Below are 19,395 nucleotides of genomic sequence, written 5' to 3' on the forward strand. Positions count from 1 at the left end.
GGGAATCGAACCGGCAACCCTCCGATCACAAGCCGCCCCCCTGTATCACTATGCAGAGGGAAACATACATCTGTTCACAGACAAGAGGCTTGTTCTCATAACGGGGTGGGATGTAAACATTAATGGCATCCTGCTCCTCTGAGCTGTAATGTTAGTTTAGTTAGCTTAGTTAGCTAGTATGTCTGTGTGATGATATGGAAAAGTGCTTGTGTGTGTGTGTGTGTAGCTGCCAGTGCCTTGCCTCACTCAGCCTGTTGTTGGTGGATTTTTTTGTTGCAGCCTTCCCGCACTCTGCTGCATCCGGCATTATATTGATCCTTTGTGTTGATGTTTTGTGAATTTTTGTTTTTGTTTACACCGTGTTTTCATCCAGCCAACCTGTATCACTTTTTGACATTGTGTTTCTTGGTTTTGCACCTCCCTGTCCAGATTCAGACTCATGACCGCCATATGCCCCATCAGCACCTGCTGCTGGGTTTGATGTCACACTTTCAGTAACCTGGTCTGCTCATCGTCTGTCTCTTTTCTTTCTTTGTTTCAGATTAAGGTGGTGAATGCGTTCCGTAGCTCCCTGTATGAGGGGCTGGAGAGCCCAGAGTCCCGTAGCTCCATCCACAGCTTCATGGCCCATCCCGAGTTTGTCCCCCTGTCAGAGGAGGAGGCTCGCATCCCCCCCATAGAGGAGACAGGAGACGAGATTGACCCCCTCCCCAGTGTCTCCTCTGGGGCAGGAGGAGGAGGAGGAGAGCCACCCAGCGCCCTCCTCCACAGCCACGAATCATCCATCTGAGCTCCTCCTCCCTCCTCCTCCTCCTCTCTCCTCTTTATCAGCATCATCTGTCATCCCACCAACTGAACTGTCACGCTGAGGAGGGAAGTCATCACTCTGCTCATCCCCTCATTCTGCACACACATGCTTCACATCGCCCCCCCCCTCCCCCCTTAGTCATTCCTGCCACATTGTGTTTTTCATACTGACTGTGGTGTCGTTCTGCCTGTAAGTTTGTTCCTCCACCACCACTCACATTTATGAAAAGAGGGTGGAGTCCAGAGTCTCCTCTGTGGAAGGCCTGTCCTTGTCTATTCATGTATATTTTTTACTTGATGATCCTTCGGAAAAAGCTATGTTGGGTTTGATCTTTGCGGGACTTGCAGCAGCATGTTGTGTTCTGTACTCGCTTCATTCCTGCGTAACGCTCTCAAACAGCACCGAACTTTTCAAAGAGTGCAGTGATTCTCATGTACATACGCTTTGCTCCTCTACACAGCTAATAGCCGGGTTTGTTGTTCAGAAGATTTTTAGGCAAATGCAAAAATGTAACCATTTTTCTTTTATTTTTAAACCTTCTAAAGATTGTTAACTGATCGTTGATTCAAACTCCTCAGAATGTCTTGTGAGTGTGACACTACAGTCTTCAAGGTTCAGCTGTTAAAAAAAAAAAAAAGTTCTTCCCTTTATTGTGTCTGTATGTGTTTCTTTAGCTGCTGTGTTGCATGTGGAAGGACAGAATGTATACTACCCAAAAATATCTAACGTGGCAGCATCCAGAGAGGACTCACTCTCTGCCCACTGGGGGTTGGTCCTGAACTCATCCAGTCAGGGTTCTGGTTCTCTTTGCCCCTCCCCCAGTACGTCCATGGTGTCAATAGGAAACAGGAGTATGGTTCAAGCTTCCCCCTCCAGTAGGATGCATGTTATGTTTCATTGGTGTTGAGTCGCATGATATCTTTGGGATTCTGTTTAGGCAATCGTGTGTGTTTGTCTGCAGCAGCATTTGTTCAAGGCTCTGTTAACTTCCTGTCTGTAGGACTGAACATTCTGTTACCACACCAGGGCAAAAACAGTGTTGTCAATACTCAGCTCACAAAGAGGGAACCTCAGCAGGGAAGTTAAAGCCCCAAAAGAAACTCCTGTACTACAGTAAATGTCTGCATATGTGGACATGTTCCACACAGGATGCAGTTGTGGGCGAGTACAAGCTGCGTTCGCGGTTCCGTGCGAACACGACCCATTCAAACATACTCATGCAGCATTGTAAGGGACTGGATCCATCTCAGCTCACGCAGACACTCCCCAGTCAGCCAGTGGTGCCTTTCGTGCTGTTGTCACAGCAGAGGTAGCACTGATATAATGAGGCCACAACATACTCTGAATGCCTTGACTGTCAACAACAAGAAATGGTGCATGCAGCCTTAGCTGAAACTTACTTTTCAGTTAACTTACAGTTTCACTCACTGGCCACATGGTCGCTCTCTGGTCCTCCTCTTGGTTTAACAACTGTACTGAGCTCGCTGTTGGTTTCAGTCCTGCTAAGTTAATAAACAGACAAACTAAACCAGAATGCTCCAGCGTCCATCATGGTATCAAACACTCACTTTCTTCCATTCTTATCTCCTTCCTGCTCCTTCTCCTGTCTCTGTCTCTCTAGCATCTCGCCCCTCACAGGCTCTCATTTGCTAAGATCCGCCCTTTTTAAGTGTGGCAACCAATTAATAATGGCAAGTGACCATGACACTGTGAGGTGACCCCCCCCCCCCCCCCCCACTAGCCACCGCCCCACTGTGCTGGCCTCACAGATGACCATGCTTATGTCACTTGGGCTTTGCTTTGCTTTGCAAGACGGTGTGAGTCAGAATCAAGCAAACATTTAGCTCCCATCTTTCAGGTTTGGACTGAGCACTGCTGTCACACGTTGAGAACTATTCATCCCTTTGTCATTTCAAAATAAATAGTACTTGAGTTATTACTTATTAATCCATCTATTTTCCGCTGCTCACCTCTATCTTTGTCGCAGTGGACCGGACTAGTTAAGACAGCCCCAGCCCCAGGCTTTCATTGCCCTCTCTGCAGACAAATCCTGAAGCTCTTCCTAGGGGATCCCAAGCACTTCTCAGACCAGATAGGTTTAATTCCTGCAGTGTGTTCTTGGGGTGCCAAGGGCTTCCTGCTGGTTGGACATGTCCCGTGTATGTCTGCAGAGGCATCCTGATGATATGGTCAGCTGGCTCCTTTCAGCATGGAAGAGAGGTGCTTCTGCTCAGAGCCCCTCACCTTTGCCTTTACCACATTTCACCTTTTGAGTTGACTTCATATGTAATCCCCCCACCTGCCTCTAAAATTTGCTCTGTGTTCATTCTGAGCACACGTTAAAAGGGGAATGACTACAGTATTGATGAGTCTGTTTGGGTCATAGTCCAAGAGGTTCAGTCTGACAGACAGGAAGTTAATGGATCTCTGAGCATGGTCTGGACAGTCTGTCTGTGTTTAAGACAAATCTTAGTACCAGTTCTGATGTTTTCATTCCCTCGTTTGTCAGATTTTATGAACAGAAACTGAATCAGCTGTTCTTATTGAAGTAATGTGCTACTACTGCCATATTTCCAACTTTTTGTCACCACTAGGTTCTTCCTCTCCCCACTGATGAGCTTTTTCTATGTAACTCAGAGCCATATTTTATAGGTTGTCTGTATTGTTTTTTATCTCATTGTTATCGAGGTTTCCTTTGGACTTTCTCCCTCCCACCACCCCTCCTCCCATGGCCCTTTACTCCCAACATGACCAAAAAAGCAAGGAGAAAATCTTCAGTCGTCACTGCCGAACCAAGTTTAAAGGACCTCTACAATGTTTACATGAAAAGCAAGTGGGTGGCAGTTCGCCTTCACTTCTCTCATCCGACCACTTCCCTTTCATTCCCTTGCTTTCCTGAATCTTAGAGTTACTATTTAACTAAATGGGGAATCTTTCTTGCATGGTTTTCATATAAAAGTCAATGTTTTGCTCATTTTTTACAATTCTTCTGTATTTTTATATTAAGTACTTTTTAATATTTTGGAGATATATGAATATATATGTATAGGCTGAAGAGTTTGGTGACAGTACAGTACATGAATGAGATAAATCTAACGTGGACTGTGTCTTTTTACAGCTCTCTAAATATTTATGCCACGTGTGTCGTCTTGGTCACCTGATGTTAGGGCTCAGAAACCTGCAGTGACTTGTTTACTTCCTGTTGGCTGTTCAATTGGAATCTCAACAAGCTAGTCTCATCAGCCCCCTTTTACATGAGTATATTCACTTTATCTAAGATGTTGTGATACACTACATGCTGTGTGATTTTGAAGTTATTCAATTAGAGTTCAGCAAATGCAACGTGAATACAGCTAAACTATCTTAACATTAAATGGGAGTGTATAATTGTTTATCCAACCTCTGGGTTTCTTTGTTTCAGTACTTAGAAGCTACTACAACTGATTTCTTTGAATGAGTGGATAGATACTGTTTTACAAGTGACTGGTGTCGGAGCTGACGACTTCAGGGGGGGATAAAAGCTGTGTCCCGCTTCAGGCTCCACCTCCTTTGAAAGGGTGAGTCTGCCCCTCGTCCAAAATGAGCTCAGAACCCCACAGACAGACCAAAACTGACAAAGTAACCTGAGGACCAAAGTAGAGCTGGCCCAAATCATAAAACAAACCAATGAGTTGCTTTGAGCCCCACAGCCTAGAGATTTTTGAAGGAAACCAATGAAGAAAATGTGCCAGAACTCAGTGTGCATGAAGTCCCGAAAGGGACTGGAGGACAGTTAGGCACAGACCCAGCTCATCTCGGGTCTATTCTTGCTTGTTAGAAACCGCCTGAACAGTGTGAACTCTCTTTAAGTTCCTCTATTTGTCACAATTTCAGTTTTAATGATTATTTACTGTGACCAGGAGCTGCAATAACTTAACTGAGCTTTGGGAGTTCTGTAACAAAATCCTCAAGTGCTTGTTGAAACTTAAATTTTGGTATTTGCACAGCCCATAATTGATCATATAAAATTTGTCTTTCACTGATTTGATTATTATAAATTATGGTTAACTGTTGCTTTACATGTTTGCATCCTGGGTGTTGAGGGGGCCTAAGTGGGCTATCTAATCATGACTCAGGATCTAAAAAGCCTTGGGCTGGCCCTGGACTACAAGTTATGTTTCAGTCCAGGAACAAAGAAGGAAATGATGCCATATCTTTCAGGTTCATTTCTTGTTTTTAATTTTTAAAAATGTCATCAGTTTAAGGAGGCGGAGCCTTTGACCGGACACAGTCGCAGCTGTAGATGTCATCACCATTTTATACAACTACCAACTTCAGAAACACATCGCAGGAAGAGAGCAGGACTGTTAAAGCCCCCATGACATGACTTCCTCTTCCTGCCTTCAGTCTATAAATGAGACACCTTCCAAACGATGATGTGTTTCCTCTTTTTTTTGTTGTTGTTGTTGTTGTGCAACTGCTGAATCTGGCAGAACACCTGTACTCCTACAGTCAGTACAATGTAAATATTGTCATATAAGTGAATGAAGTGTACCTGCTATCCGTGTCAGTGACAGGAAATGGGAGAGCGGGCAATCAGCCAATCATCACCCAGCAAAGCTTTAAGAATGTTCTGCTAAAGTCGTTTTCTTGTTTCTTCTTCTGCAAAAATTTGTTTAGAAGGTTTGGAAAGTAACATGACTCCCACCTCTCCCACTCCACCGGATAAGATTGTCCCTCTGTGCTTGCCATGGCCTTGGTGTAGCTGTGGCGCTTGTCTGTTGGACTGGTTCCCTCATATCTCATGCCAGGTGCACAGTACAGCTCCGCTATCAGAAACGCTCCAAAGCTGTTTGTGCTTCTGGTTTTAGCTGCGTCACAAAACAGTCCAGACGAGACTCTGCAGCCGGACTGAAAATCTCCACCTGGTTTCAGTGTTCTGAAGGTTCTCTTTTTGGAGCTGAAAAGATCTCAGCTTGCCGCAGTTTTCCAGTAGGACTTGTGTATGGAAAAGGAACTCACTTCTTATCCAGTCATTGTTGCATTTTGACTGCATTGCTTCCTCTTTAGAGCACTGCCTTTCTTAGAACAGCTTTCTGTTGTGGAATATCAAGGAATTCTTTGGAGAACTTTCACATACACTTCAAAATTCAAAAAAAAAAAAAAAATGGTTCAAATGAACTGGAATATCGCAGTTGGAAAAGTCATAACCACTTAACATATGTATCTATATATTTATATATCATCTCTATATATTTATATCTAGTATATATGTGTGTTCATATATGTTAGATATAAATACATAGATAAATATGGTTTCTCAGTTGAACTTCATCGCAAAAAAGACTGAAAAAGATTTGTTTTCTGTAATTACTATGATACACAGTAATAGGCATTGGTGTTATTTTTGTATAAACATAATATCATCTATGTGGCATGCATGACATATATACAAAATTTGGTGGTTTAAAGCAATATGTCCAACCTGGTGCGATTGGTTCCGTCGTGTTCTGTGTAGCCTAAAGCCACTCTGAAAAAACAAAAAAACAAAGAAAAAAAGAGAATCTGCATTTGGATAAAACTAACTGTTCAGTATATGTGTTCAATGTTCTGTGTTCTGCATGTTTTAGTATGGAATGAAACATCCCAAATGTTAACTTGTTTCCCGAATGAATCTCAGACACGTGCCCCAAAAATGTCCAACATTACACACTCATAAACACACACACACACACACCCACACATAGACATATTTGCACTGTGAGGTGAAACACACTGAGGAAATTAAAAATGTGTGATTTCTGATGGATGGACTGATGAAAGATGAAGATACTTTTTGTTTCCTTCATCTCTTTTATCCACAAACAAAACAACAGATACGTAAGCTCATCCGCCTCTCCAGTGTTCCATCCTGCTGTCCCACCACACACCGACACTTAGATTTACAGATTCTCCTGAACTCATCACACGTACATGTTCAGTGAGAGGAGGAGGGAGACAGTAACAGTTTGGCAGGCCTGAAACATTCAGCTTGTGGTGCAGGTGGGCTTCGGCTCTGCAGGTGTCAGCATCTTACCAAGCACATCCGTTGATCTCCGTCATCCATCATCCTCCTGCTTCTCTCTACCTGCCGGGTTAAGGAGCTGAATGAGGATAGTGGAGTTTGTTGCTCACGTGTGTAATGTCATAATGTCAGTATTTGTGTGGGAGCCCGAATGATAAAGCTCAACTTATCACACTTGTGTCGTACAGTCAGACATTTAGTTTGTCCACCAGAGCACACTGACAAAGTTGTTTTTCAACTGCAGAATGTATGGCTGCGACTATTCAGCACTGCTCAGTCTGCAGATTGTTTTTGATTAATCAATTTGTCAGTTTATAAAATGTCAGAAAATGCATGGAGTGTAAGGTGACTTCTTCAAATTGCTCAGTTTGACCGAAACCCAAAGACATTCAGTTTACCTTCACATAGAAAAGTGTTACACTTGAGAAGCTGGAGTCATAGAATGTTTGACATCAAGCAAATTGACTGACAAGAAATTGATCTCTAACTGTTCTGAGCAAAACGTTTTTGTAAAATGTCATGTTGATTATAATTTTCTTTTGCTCTTAATGGAGTTGGTCTAGCAGCTTCCCTCTGCTTTTCCGACTTTGTGCCGAACTAGGCTGAACACGGCCTTAGCCTGTGTCTGTGGGTAGGATACACAGAGGTCAACCTGACTTCACAGTAAAATCTTGTAGAGGCGTTCAAAGGTCAAAACGATCTCCCGGTTTTCCATTTAATTGCCGCTGTGAGGTTGACATTTGTAATTTGGAGTGAAATGTCTCAACATCTATTGGATGGATTGTCTTGAAATTTGCTACAAACATTCATTTTCCACCCCCCCCAAGTAATTAATTTCAATTACTTTGACGGCTTGGCTTCTTCTTCTTCTTCTAGCACTGTCATCAGGTCAAGTTTTTCATTTGTCCAGTTTGATTATGACCAAAACCTGCAAAACTAATGATCAGCCTCAGTTGTACTTTGCGTTTGGCGCTAATTAGCAACTGTTAGCATGCTAATACACTAAACTAAGATGGTGACCATGGTAAATATTATACCTGCAAAATCAGCATGTTAGCATTGTCATCATAACGCTAAATACAGAGGACACGACCTCAGTGTCTTCAGTAGTATCCTCAGTACTGTCTGGCAGATTCTGAGCCTCAGCAGGGATATGTTTGTGAGCCAAAATAAAACTTCCTGTGCTTCCATGTGTGTGTGTGTGTGTGTGTGTGTGTCAGTCAGGTGCAATGTTGGCTCTGAAGGTGTGTTTCCTCAGTGTGTGTATCACCTTCTCCCTTGTTCACTCTGATCCTGTCTATCAAACATCCTCCTGCTGTTTGCTTCAATCTATGCAACAGAATCCTCCAGTCTGACTCCAGTGGTTCATCTGCTTTCTCACTGTCTCCCTCACACTCTCACTCTGTCTGCTTGTCTTTGTCTTGATCAGCTTTTTTTTCCCCCCTTTTTTTTCATTTTAAATTCCTGCGTTCTTTCTACAAACAGAACCACAGTACCTGTACATGATGATGTATGTATGTATGTGTGTGTATAACAGCTGAACACACTGTTGTTTTCTTTACTCTTTTGTAAGATATGATCGTGTGGAATGCCTTGGTCTTAGTGTCATGTCGTTTGAACTTAAGCTGAACAAAAGATGATAATCAAGCAACTGAGTAAAAGTTGTTACATAAGTATATATATATAATATATATATAAATATATACAAATATATACAAATCTATATACATAAAATAAAGCCATTGGAATTTGAAATAAATCAGTGTCGATCTGTGATTTTTTATTCATACAGATTTGCTCATTTAAATTGATTTTCTTCCACAGACTGACGTGGGATCCAAAATGAGATTTGATGACAAGAGGAAAGAGCGCTCGGAGGGCTCAACACCTCATACATTTTTTTTTTTTTTTTAAGCAAAATGCACTTTGAACAGAACATAATAGAAACCTGGATGCTTTAGTTGAGAACAAAAGTGAAATACTTGAAGAGAGTAGCATCAGTTCTACAAGAGTGTGACTCACAATCTGCTGGAAAGTATTTTCTGGATATTTTCTAACACATTGTTGGTCTCTTCATGGGATTTGTTGTCAATGAAAAAAAATACAGAATAAAACCAGAGTTATCCCTTGTTAAGAATCTTTTTTTAAATGATTAGCCTGATTTTATTCCCTTTTGTGCAGCCCACACCTGTGAAAGCTGTGGCTGGAGGCATTGTTCACCTGTTCTCACAAACACAATATCTCAGAAATGCCAGGAGGGAATTTCTTCAAATTTGGACTCAAAGGTGAACTGATTGGATTTTAGGGGCCTAAACCCAAAGGGCACTGTGACATCATAAAACACATGTTCATTGGCCATAACTTAAACTAATTGTGTCAAAATTTCACCCAAATGTCCAACAAGACAAAACAGTGAAGTGATGACATTTAATCCAAATGTCAAAAGTGAACTTCACTGTGACATCCGAATGTTTTCAGTCCATTATTGAAGCCCATAAGTCATGAACAGAAGGGCAGATGGTGACCATATTTCACATTTGGGCACATACTGACTTAATCTTGGGTGTCCATGAAGGTCACTGAAGGTGAGTCGCCACAGTTTCAGGGTTGTCACTACATATAGACTGGACAGAAGTGGATATAAACTGAAACTTGATTGGCTGGCAGACCCATACAAATTTGCAGCAATTCTTTTTTTTTTTTTTTTTTTTTTTTTTTGCTTGTTGTTTGTTTTCTGAATGACATGCAGAGCAGGAGCATTATTTTTTTGGGTAGGGCTTGAAGGTCAGCAGCAACAACATCCACCACTACATGTCCCTCCTGTGACTAGAGGAAGTTATGCTCTTGGTTGGACTAAGCACCCAAAACATGCAGTAACACTGTGCTTCCTAGATTCAGCTCACATGACAAATATGACTGTTGACTTTTGGCTGTGGCCCACCACCACTAGGGCCCGCAGACATCATAACATCATGAGGCGACGCTCTGAGCGTGCTCACACTGTATGTCAAATGAATTTTAGATGGCACAATTGCATAGAAAGTCACAGCAAAGACACATTGCCACACTTCTCTAGTTTATGAATTCTTCAAAGTGGTTTAAAATACCTGCCACATTCAGCCATTCACACATACACTCACACACCAGTGGAACATGCCATTAGAGCAATTTTAGGGTTCAGTATTTTACCCAATGACAATCTAACCAGCTGTCACATGCAGCCGGAGATCAAGCTGCTTCCCTGTGTTGTATGTTTTTGTTCTAACAGTTTGTTCTAAATAAGAGACTGAAAAAAAATATAAAAAGATTATTTTCATAGAGAAGGGACTGAAGGATAATAAGCAGCAGAGATCCTATGCAGGATCACGTCAAAGAAATCATATCTATATGGTCATGGACATCTCAGGTCATTACATTGTGATCAACACCTGTTACAGCAAAAACACTCTGAGAATATTCTGTGTGCCATTAAATGGACTTTGTTCCCATCACTTAGGACAGTGATGATGATGATCATGATGATGATGATGATGATGATGAGGATGATGAGGATGATTCCCAGTGTTTTGCTCACACTTGGTTCTTGTCAAGGCAAGTTTGATACATCCATCCATCCATTTTCTATACCGCTTATCCGTCAGGGTCGCGGGGGAGCTGGAGCCTATCCCAGCTGACTACGGGCGAGAGGCGGGGTTCACCCTGGACTGGTCGCCAGTCAATCGCAGGGCCAACACACAAAGACAAACAACCACACACTCTCACACTCACACCTAGGGGCAATTTAGAGTAGCCAATTAACCTAATGTGCATGTTTTTGGTATTGTGGGAGGAAGCCGGAGTACCCGGAGAAAACCCACGCAGGCACAGGGAGAACATGCAAACTCCACATAGAAGGGCCCAGACCGGGATTCGAACCTGGAACCCTCTTGCTATGAGGCGACAGTGCTAACCACTGCACCACCGTGCCGCCCAAGTTTGATACATGTCAGATAAAACCTTCTGTATACATACTATGGATAGTTATATATTCCACATAGTGGATATCAATTTCTATTCTTAACACAATATCAGTTTAGTTTAACAATGCCACCTCAAGGAGCTTCCCTGTGACTCAGGCTAACAGGACACCATCCCAGAAGCACAAGACTTAATCCCCAGCAGTGGATATGCTTCCATCTCTACTGAATTTAGGTCTGGTGTTGGTGAGTGGGAAGCCAATGAGGGATCATGAACTGTGTGGTAATGTCCAGGTCTGTGCGTTCTCTTTTTCAGGAGGTCTGCAAACTCAGAAACAGATGTAAGGAAGATCTTTGATTGAAAGAGACTCGTGGACAGTCAGATCTGGGCCAACACAATCCAAAGTGCAGTGGAAATTCTAAGACTGAAACAGATTGCTGTGGTATCAGACATACTGACACACAGATCCAAGACCTACAGCATTACAAGGGAACATTACCAGACCTGATCAGACTGAATATCACTAGGACTGGGTCCTGAAGTCGCCCAGTCCATATTCTACCAACAGAGTCAACAGAGGGAATGAATAGAGACAAGAGATGCTACTGAGAGGATATACAATATATACACAGATCCTTTAGACAAACCATCAGTCCTCATGTACTGTACTGTACACATTAGACAAATTCAGTTTAAATCTAAAAATCCTCCTAAATCTAAAGCTCCATCCATCCATTATCTATCACTGCCTGTCCTTTGCAAATCTGAAGCCCCAGTTGTGGTGAAACAAGACTTCCAGCAGCTCCACAGCCCCCAGCTGGTCAGTGCAACAGTGCCACCATGTGGATGCAGGCTGCTTTACATGTGACAGACATCCTGTTGCATAACGCCAGCTTTGCAAACTGAAGGTGTGTGTGATGTGTGTGGGTAAAGTAAACGTTTCATTTGACGAATAAACCAAACCGATGACACTTCAGACTGCCTCGGATCTGTGAACCAATGATTTTCACAGGTTTTAGAATCGTGATACTGATACTTCAGTACTTCTAGCTCTGTGACATCCCTCTGTGACCACGAGCTGTGTGCCGCACTGCAGACTCTGCTCTTTCGTACAAATCAACTTTCAAGTTAAATAAATTGACTCCACAGACTCTGTCATCAGTGTACTCGTATCAAGGATATTTTGGCTTCACTTCTGTACAGTGGGACAAGGTGAAGACACGTTGTCCATCCTTATATATGTCAATGGTCAGAACCAACTTCAGAGACCTCTGGAGCTCTTGTACAGTATTTATAAATTGCAAGAAATTTGATAAAAGCCTGTTTCCTACTGTAAGTTTGCAAGCAGGAGTAAAAGTTCTGTTAAATGCAGGCTTAATCTGTAAAACACAGCTTGAATACTACGTCTGAACACGACCAAACCCAAGTCACAATCTGACTGGCCCCTGCGCTTCCCGCTGTGAGAAATGTTGACTTCCATCTTCCTATTAGTTTCCCCTTTTCTTTTCTTTTTTCAACCTCACCACTTCTCTCTCTCTCTCTCTTTTTCTTTGTCCATGTCCACTTGTCTTTGCATGTCTTCACACCAATGTCATTTACCCTCTAATGGACTAAATCACTTCTCCTCCCACAAGCCTCTGATGGCTGCCCACATTTCTCGCCGGGGGAAACTCGTCCTGGGAGGTGTTGTCAAGGCAGTTACATTTCAAACGTTGGATGTGGTGACACTGCAGCAACCAGAGACTCTGGTTTATCTGCCTTCATTAGTGTTGGGGGGGGGATTGTAATGTCAACAAGCTGGAGAAAAGCTCTAGGTGACAAGCATCTTAACTATGGAGTGTGTTAAGAAAAGTTTAAACCTGAAGTGACAGAGAGTTTGCTGACATTCAGTTTATCCACGCTGACTCATTCCTGTGTCTTCACAATCAACATCAATAAAACCCATCAGACACATTTTCCTCTTTTCTGTCAGATGAATGAATCTCTATGAAAGAACTGGGTGTGTGTGTGTGGAGGGGGGATTAGACCAGAAAATAGAAAAAATGATAATCCCTCAATTGAATTTCATCCTCCTTTTCAAAACACGTGATTATGTAAAGGATATCTGTGACTGTCTAAACCTCTTCCACTGTCACACTGTGCTGCAAGAGACTCTTTGGGATTGTGTGTTAATACAAATAACCTGCAAAAGGTTTCATATTTTCCCTCTACAGACAAATCAATGACAGTGCTGACGTTTGTTTCATGAGCAAATCAAATGCCCCACTTTGAATTAATTGTCACTCTTAAGCCTGTAGGAGGTCTGAATTGTGTGTGTGTGTGTGTGTCAGGGGGCTTTATAAATACTCAGGAGGTTGAACCTGAAGTCAGTTTAGTGTCTATTCATCAGAGGAAGCGGCTGTCACCAACAGGGACAATGTGAGTACCTTTAAGAGCCCAAAGCTCAAACTGTGATCTAACTGATCTCTTTTTAATTTGATTTTCCATTTTTTTTTCATTCAGATTTTATTTTTTGTCACTCTTCTGTAATGTGCGTCTTCCTCTGTTATGTGACTTACGTTGTCCATCCATGTGGAAGAGATTTGTGATTCTTTCAGGCAACAGAACAGAAAAACGTTCCTTTTACAGTTAAAGGTATACTACGTAGAATTTAAAATAAGTGGGAGTAGCAGCAGCATTTGTGGACTTCACTGATTGACAGAGGTCATTCTAAGATGTTCACATGGTTGTTTTAACATTTATGTAAGTTTTTCTTTGCAGCTTTAAACCAACCTGTGGACAGCCTTTCTTCTTCTTTTTTTTCTTTTTGTGTGCTTTTTTTTTGATTGACTAGAACTCAGTGAATTGATTGGCCGAGCTGATTAGGTTTAGACATGAGAAGTGAAATTGATTAGGCTCAGGGTAAGACTGTTAGAGAGAGGCTGAGTGGGAGGGTTTATTGCAATAAGAGTTGGATCAATCAAAAGGTATCCTATTTTTAAAAAGTCCAAAAATCTTCATTTGGATTCGAATTTAAATAATATTCAATTTCATTTGAAAGACAAAAGCTTTAGTTTGTTTCTTCACAGAAAAAAGCAGCATGTGGAGCTTAAATTCAGCAGTTAGGTGGTACATTTTTTGATTTTTGATTTTTTTGATGATTCTATTATATTTAGACTCAATAGCTCTGCACTGCTCTGCACAGTCAAGATGTGTTCATCATTCATTAAATGAACAATACTTTTTTTTTTTTTTTTTACACAGAAAAAAAATGGAGCTTAGAATTTTTTTTTCTTCTGTGTGATTTCATTTAAATATAACAGTTGCAATGAAAATCAGTCTTTGGTTGAATTGCTCTCAGATGTTAGACGAGGGGATGCGAGTGGATGTTTCTCCAGGGGTAATGAGCCAATGAAGCTGTTAACTGCCAATCTAACTAAACAAATAACAGACACTAATCTAGAAACAACATATTTTTTCATACTCCCTGTTCTTCCATGTGTTCCAGAAGATGCAGATGTCCCATAAGCCTGTGCACTGGCTCACTGTCATGCTCCTTGTCATCTTTACAACTGGCCGGTGTCAACAGAACGAGAGGTAACGCGTCTAATTTCAATATTTTCACATGGTGCGAGCTATGAAGGATTTGAATTACTTTGACTCAGAAGTGGAGTAGCTTAATAAAGCAGGGAAATGTTTGGCATACATTGTGTGTAGCTTAAAGTAATACTGCACTGTAAGGAATATTTTTAAATACGCAGAGAGACAGAATTCCAACAATTCAAAAAGATATTCACAAAATCAATTTCCTGCTCACAAACAGAAGAATAAGAATTGGCGGCTCAGTACTGGGAACCACAACAGAGTCAGAACAAAACAAATGTGATTTCTTGTCCGCTTTGTGGACGTGAGGATGTTTAATTCGAGTCCATTGATTTCTGTTTAACAAATGGCACAACTTAGAAATGGAAATTTATAAGAGGCTGACTCAAACCACAGTGATTTGGATAGATGGTTTTCAGATTTCCTTGTCTCCGCCCTGCAGCCGCAGAGCTGTGACTGAGCACCAGCTGATGCACGACCGTGGCCGAAACATCCAGAGTCTCAAGAGACTCATCTGGCTGTCCAGTGCCATTGAGGGTCTCCACACTGCCCAGACTCGCTCTGCTGCTTTCAGCCCCACAAAGATTCTGAACCTGGCTCTGAATCCAGCTCTACTTCCTGCTGCTGGGAGCCCCCAGCCCGCCCGTATGCAGAGCCTCCTGAGAGACTTCTTTAATCCCTACCTGACTCAAATACCAGACAGGGAGTCCTAACATTGCACTTTTTCCCTGGCAAAAAGCTACTCTAAACATTTTTGTTCATCAACAATAAAACATCAAAAGCACAACCACAAAGATTTCCGTTGTGCCAAGAAACCCACTCAGCTGCAGATCCAAATGTCTTCAAGAGTTTAAAAGCAGATTTAAATTTTATCATTAAAGAAATATTTGAAATTGAACTTCTTGAGGTAGTTTATCAGTGGGGAGAACCACAGAAACTTGGCAATACAAATAAAACAATTTTCAAGCACGGGGATGATCACAAATGTAATCACTTTTTCCCTAAATAAAATAAAATACAGCAACACAAAAACACGACTGAAGCATATTTTTGGTGAAAAGCACAGCGAGAACGACAAAAGACCTGCAACACTCTTCAGTACCAGATGATTCAACCAAGCTTAGCAATAACTCACAACAGCTCACCGATTCGCCTGCTCCGTTTGCGTTTCTGTACATCAGCCTGACACCTGTAGGCGACTGCAGAGCTAGTGTTAGCTACCCGGACAACACGTCTGAGGCACGGTGAGAGCCTTGTCAGCGAAGAAGACAAACACAAAAGCCATTTTCAGCAGTTCATCTTTTGCTCAGCTTGGAACTCACAAGAATTCCCACCAGCAACCAATACATTGTAAATGAAGAAATCATAATTTTAGCACTGTGTTATCTCACTAACAGACTAGGAACAATAAGATCGCTTTCACGCAGACATTTCTGTGTAACGAACATCAGAGCAGTGATCTTTCATCATTTTCAGGGCTGAAAACCAGGTTTGGTAAACAGAAGGCTAAAGTGACCATAACTTTTGGGACAGTGACCATAACCCTACTCTTTCAGTGGCAAAGCATAGCTTTTGCTGGGCTTAGGATGTGGTCCTGTGTGTGGTTCTTGCTGCACTCGATAAGACATTACCCCTTCTGATCCAGGAAGCAGCAAAACATATTAAGCAAACTAGTATATACATTTAATCTCTTTCACCCATTATTGCTTAGTTGAGTCCCCTCGACCAAGAGAGCCAGAAAACTCCTAGCTAAAACTGCTAGCTAACAAATGACAGATACTCACAACACACAGATACATAATATGTAAGTAAAAATGTGCAACAAAAGGCATACCTGTTTGCACTGGTGACTTCAGGCTGATTTTAGACTGTTTGTTTCTCTCTTTCTTTTTGTGGTTGAGAACTTAATTGAAACTGAAGTGTTTTGTGATTTGGGGAACCAAAATATTCCGTTTACCAATGGATTAAGCTCTGAGACAGTGTGACTGGTCTTACATATATCTTACACATATTGTCTTCAGCTGAGGACTGTGGAGTCTGTCCTCCATCTGCAGTCTGGTTGGTGTTATGAAGGATCACTTCGCACCCCATATAAACAGGAAAAATGATTAAAGATGCCACACCTTAATATATTTCCTCATGTGAATGTTGTATTATTATAAAGAACGTGTCCTTTAAAGCTGCCGCTGCCACAGCCAATGGGGGATTTTTCAACTTAAAATGTATGAAATGTGCATGTTTATTATTGATCTGGACTATAGTTATAACAGTGCTTAAACCTATATGATGTGGTTGTATAACAATGACTGAATGCCTGTCATTTTATTCTGTGAATATTTATATTAAACTTTGTGGATGCATGGATATGGTCTGTGTTTATGCATCTATAACTATCGGTTTAAACTTCGCCACACTTCTGTTTAGCTTAACATTTGCTAAACCAAAGTCGAATAACTTAACAAATGCAACTTAACACAATATGTTAGCACAATAAGACAGTCATGTTCTGGATTTCTGTACATGCTGTTGTTTGCAGAGAGCTGAAGTAAGAAAGACAGCCTACATACCAAGAGGTTATGGGATTGTGTCTTTTTAATTATTTCCAGAAAGAGAGGGGTGGAAAAAAATGGATCAAACATACTTAATAGCCATTAAAGCTATCATGTTAAAGTTATCATGTTAGCATTATCCATTACAGTCCCGCTCTTTATTTGGTTTTATTTGGTTAGAGGGACATTTCAACCAAACCTGTTTTACAATATAACACTGCTAAAAACATCTCTAATGATATATTTATTATGCATAATGTTATATTTTCCTGTGTAATACTGTAACACAATACTGTAGGGCTAATTAGCCCTGTAATCCAAGAACAAAACTGCACTTTTATTTCCATTTCTTCCTGACTGACTGATGAGAGTGCTGACTTTTTATGTGAGGAAGGAAGCATCTAAACTCTAATGACTGAACGTAATGAAGATGACAGATGGCTTATATGCAGCCAGGATTTCCAGTTCCAACGCACGGGATAGCAGTAACATAGCATCAACAAAAACAAACAAACAAAAAAAGCCGAAAGATAACCCTTTTAGCCCCGCAGTTGGGAAAACACATCATTTTAAACCATACTGAGCGCTATTTACTCAGTGGGAAAACTTTTGGCAACATGGCCCCATACCAGCTGCAATAACTTAACAATGTAACTACCGTAAACTCAGACGAGCTAAAAGAGTGTAAGATCAAAGTCAACAACTAAGGAAAATAAACAGGAACGTCTTCAGAAAGGAAAGGACGTCATGAAGGTACTCGTACTGAACCACAAAAATACATACAGAAGAAGGGGGTGTCTTCACGAAATGGTAAGACTGATACTTCTATCAGTGCTATTCTGTGATGGACAAAGGCCAAGCGTATAAACTATTTATTTTTAGTTGCTGAAGGTTTCTTAGTTTACCTTTTCCCCAGAGGTACTTATTATTCATTCAGCTAATTAATAATCTTGATTAGCCGAGGTAGTGCTGGTAAACAAGGTACCCCGATTTAACAAGGAATAATTGAAATATTAGATATATTTCCTAAAATTTACGATTCCTTCTAAACAGAAAGAAATTTCAAAAATAGTAAACAAGCTTTATCCTCTAAATGAATGCTTCAGAAAAAAGGTAAATTTCAGTTTTAATTTAATTGTCAGCAATGCAACAGAAATGCATCATGGTCAAGTGTGAGCCAGTTTCAGTCCAGCCTTCTTTGTCGAATCATCTGCTCTGGTTTTCTTTCTTCTGTGGTTCTGTTTTTTTTTTTATTTTCAAGTCTGTTCGTCGTGTCTGCCATGACAAAGGGCAGAAACAAGAGGTGAATCAGAAAATGAATGGATGGATTTATGGAAATATTTATTTATTATTATATTATGTATTTTTATTCTCTATACATAAAGTTGGGGTCAATGTTGGGTCACTTTGAAACCTGAGAACTTTTAAAGACTTTAACTGAAACACTATTCTGGTGCAAGCAACAGGAGGACCACATCTGAGAGAATGAATTGTGTTTAAAGTAAGAAAGTTTTTGTCACTTGGAGAGCATTTGGAAAGTAACTGAATACATTTACTTTAGAAGCCTTCTGTACAATTTTGAGGTACATTATATAGACAAAAGTATTGGGACATATGACCATTAAACTGAATTCTAAACAAATAAGCATTAATATGGAGTTGGTTCCCCCCTTTGCAACTATAACATCTTCCATTCTTCTGGGAAGGCTTTCCACAAGAGTGTTTCTGTGGGAATTTGTGCCCATTCATGCAGTAGAGCATTTGTGAGGTCAGACACTGATGTTGGACTAAAAGGCCTGGCTCACAGTCTCTGGTCCACTTCATCCCAAAGGTGTTTGATGGGGTTGAGGTCAGGGGGTCTGTATGGGCCAGACAAGTTCTTCCACACCAAACTCATTCAGCCATGTCTTTATGGACTTTGTGCACTGGGGCACAGTCATGCTGGAATAGAAAAGAACCTTCCTCAAACTGTTGTCCCAAAGTTGGAAGCAAAGCATTGTTTAAAATGTCTTGGTATGCTGAAGCATTAAGATTTCACTTCACTGGAAGTATGAGACTGAGCCCGACCCCTGAAAAACAGCCCCTGTCTGAATACTTTCACCTATATATGTACTTGTACTTTATTTAAGTATTTCCATTTTCTGCTACTTTCCATTTCTTCTCCACTACAATTCAGAAACAGAATCATCACCGGGCGCTGCACGCGGTCGCCCACTGCCCCGGGTTTGCTGTGTGTGTGTGCACGTCACTTGGGTGGGTTAAATGCAGAGAACAAATTTCGTTGGAGTGAGTTCCCTCCAATGACAAAATATGTCACTTTCACTTTCAGAAATTCAGAAATATATATATATTTTTTTCATTAAATTTATTTGACAACTTAACTTGACAACAACATAACTAGTTGAACTATTTACTTTGCAGATTTGGTATAAAAAAACAAAAAACAAAATATATGG

General features: G+C 41.0%; 2 protein-coding genes across 8 annotated transcripts in view; both read left to right on the forward strand.

The window, feature by feature from the left end:
- LOC124054618 (plasma membrane calcium-transporting ATPase 1-like) overlaps nt 1-6,444 on the forward strand; it is a 93,389-nt gene extending 86,945 nt beyond the window's left edge. For 5 of the 7 annotated variants that reach the window (XM_046380879.1, XM_046380860.1, XM_046380820.1 and 2 more), the window contains one exon: nt 542-6,444. In XM_046380879.1, coding sequence (XP_046236835.1) covers nt 542-790 — 249 coding nt within the window. In that variant the 3' untranslated portion in view covers nt 791-6,444. The remainder of the gene's footprint in view (nt 1-541) is intronic. The other 2 variants (XM_046380850.1, XM_046380870.1) reach the window with 1 other exon arrangement.
- Nucleotides 6,445-14,247: 7,803 nt separating this feature from the next.
- On the forward strand, nt 14,248-15,979 carry pth4 (parathyroid hormone 4). Its single transcript, XM_046385296.1, has 2 exons — nt 14,248-14,384; nt 14,833-15,979. The coding sequence occupies exons 1-2, from the start codon at nt 14,299-14,301 to the stop codon at nt 15,101-15,103; spliced, it is 357 nt and encodes a 118-aa protein (XP_046241252.1). The 5' UTR covers nt 14,248-14,298; the 3' UTR covers nt 15,104-15,979.
- The last annotated feature ends 3,416 nt before the right edge of the window (nt 15,980-19,395 follow it).

The sequence above is a fragment of the Scatophagus argus genome, chromosome 3 (genome assembly GCF_020382885.2).
Source record: "Scatophagus argus isolate fScaArg1 chromosome 3, fScaArg1.pri, whole genome shotgun sequence".
Classification (NCBI taxonomy): domain Eukaryota; kingdom Metazoa; phylum Chordata; class Actinopteri; family Scatophagidae; genus Scatophagus; species Scatophagus argus.

Excerpts from the sequence above, each read along its gene's own strand:
- pth4 (XM_046385296.1), top strand. The coding sequence starts at position 14,299 with ATGCAGATGTCCCATAAGCCTGTGCACTGGCTCACTGTCATGCTCCTT. Across the intron at positions 14,385-14,832 it reads CGGTGTCAACAGAACGAGAG|CCGCAGAGCTGTGACTGAGC; the intron begins GTAACGCGTCTA and ends TCCGCCCTGCAG.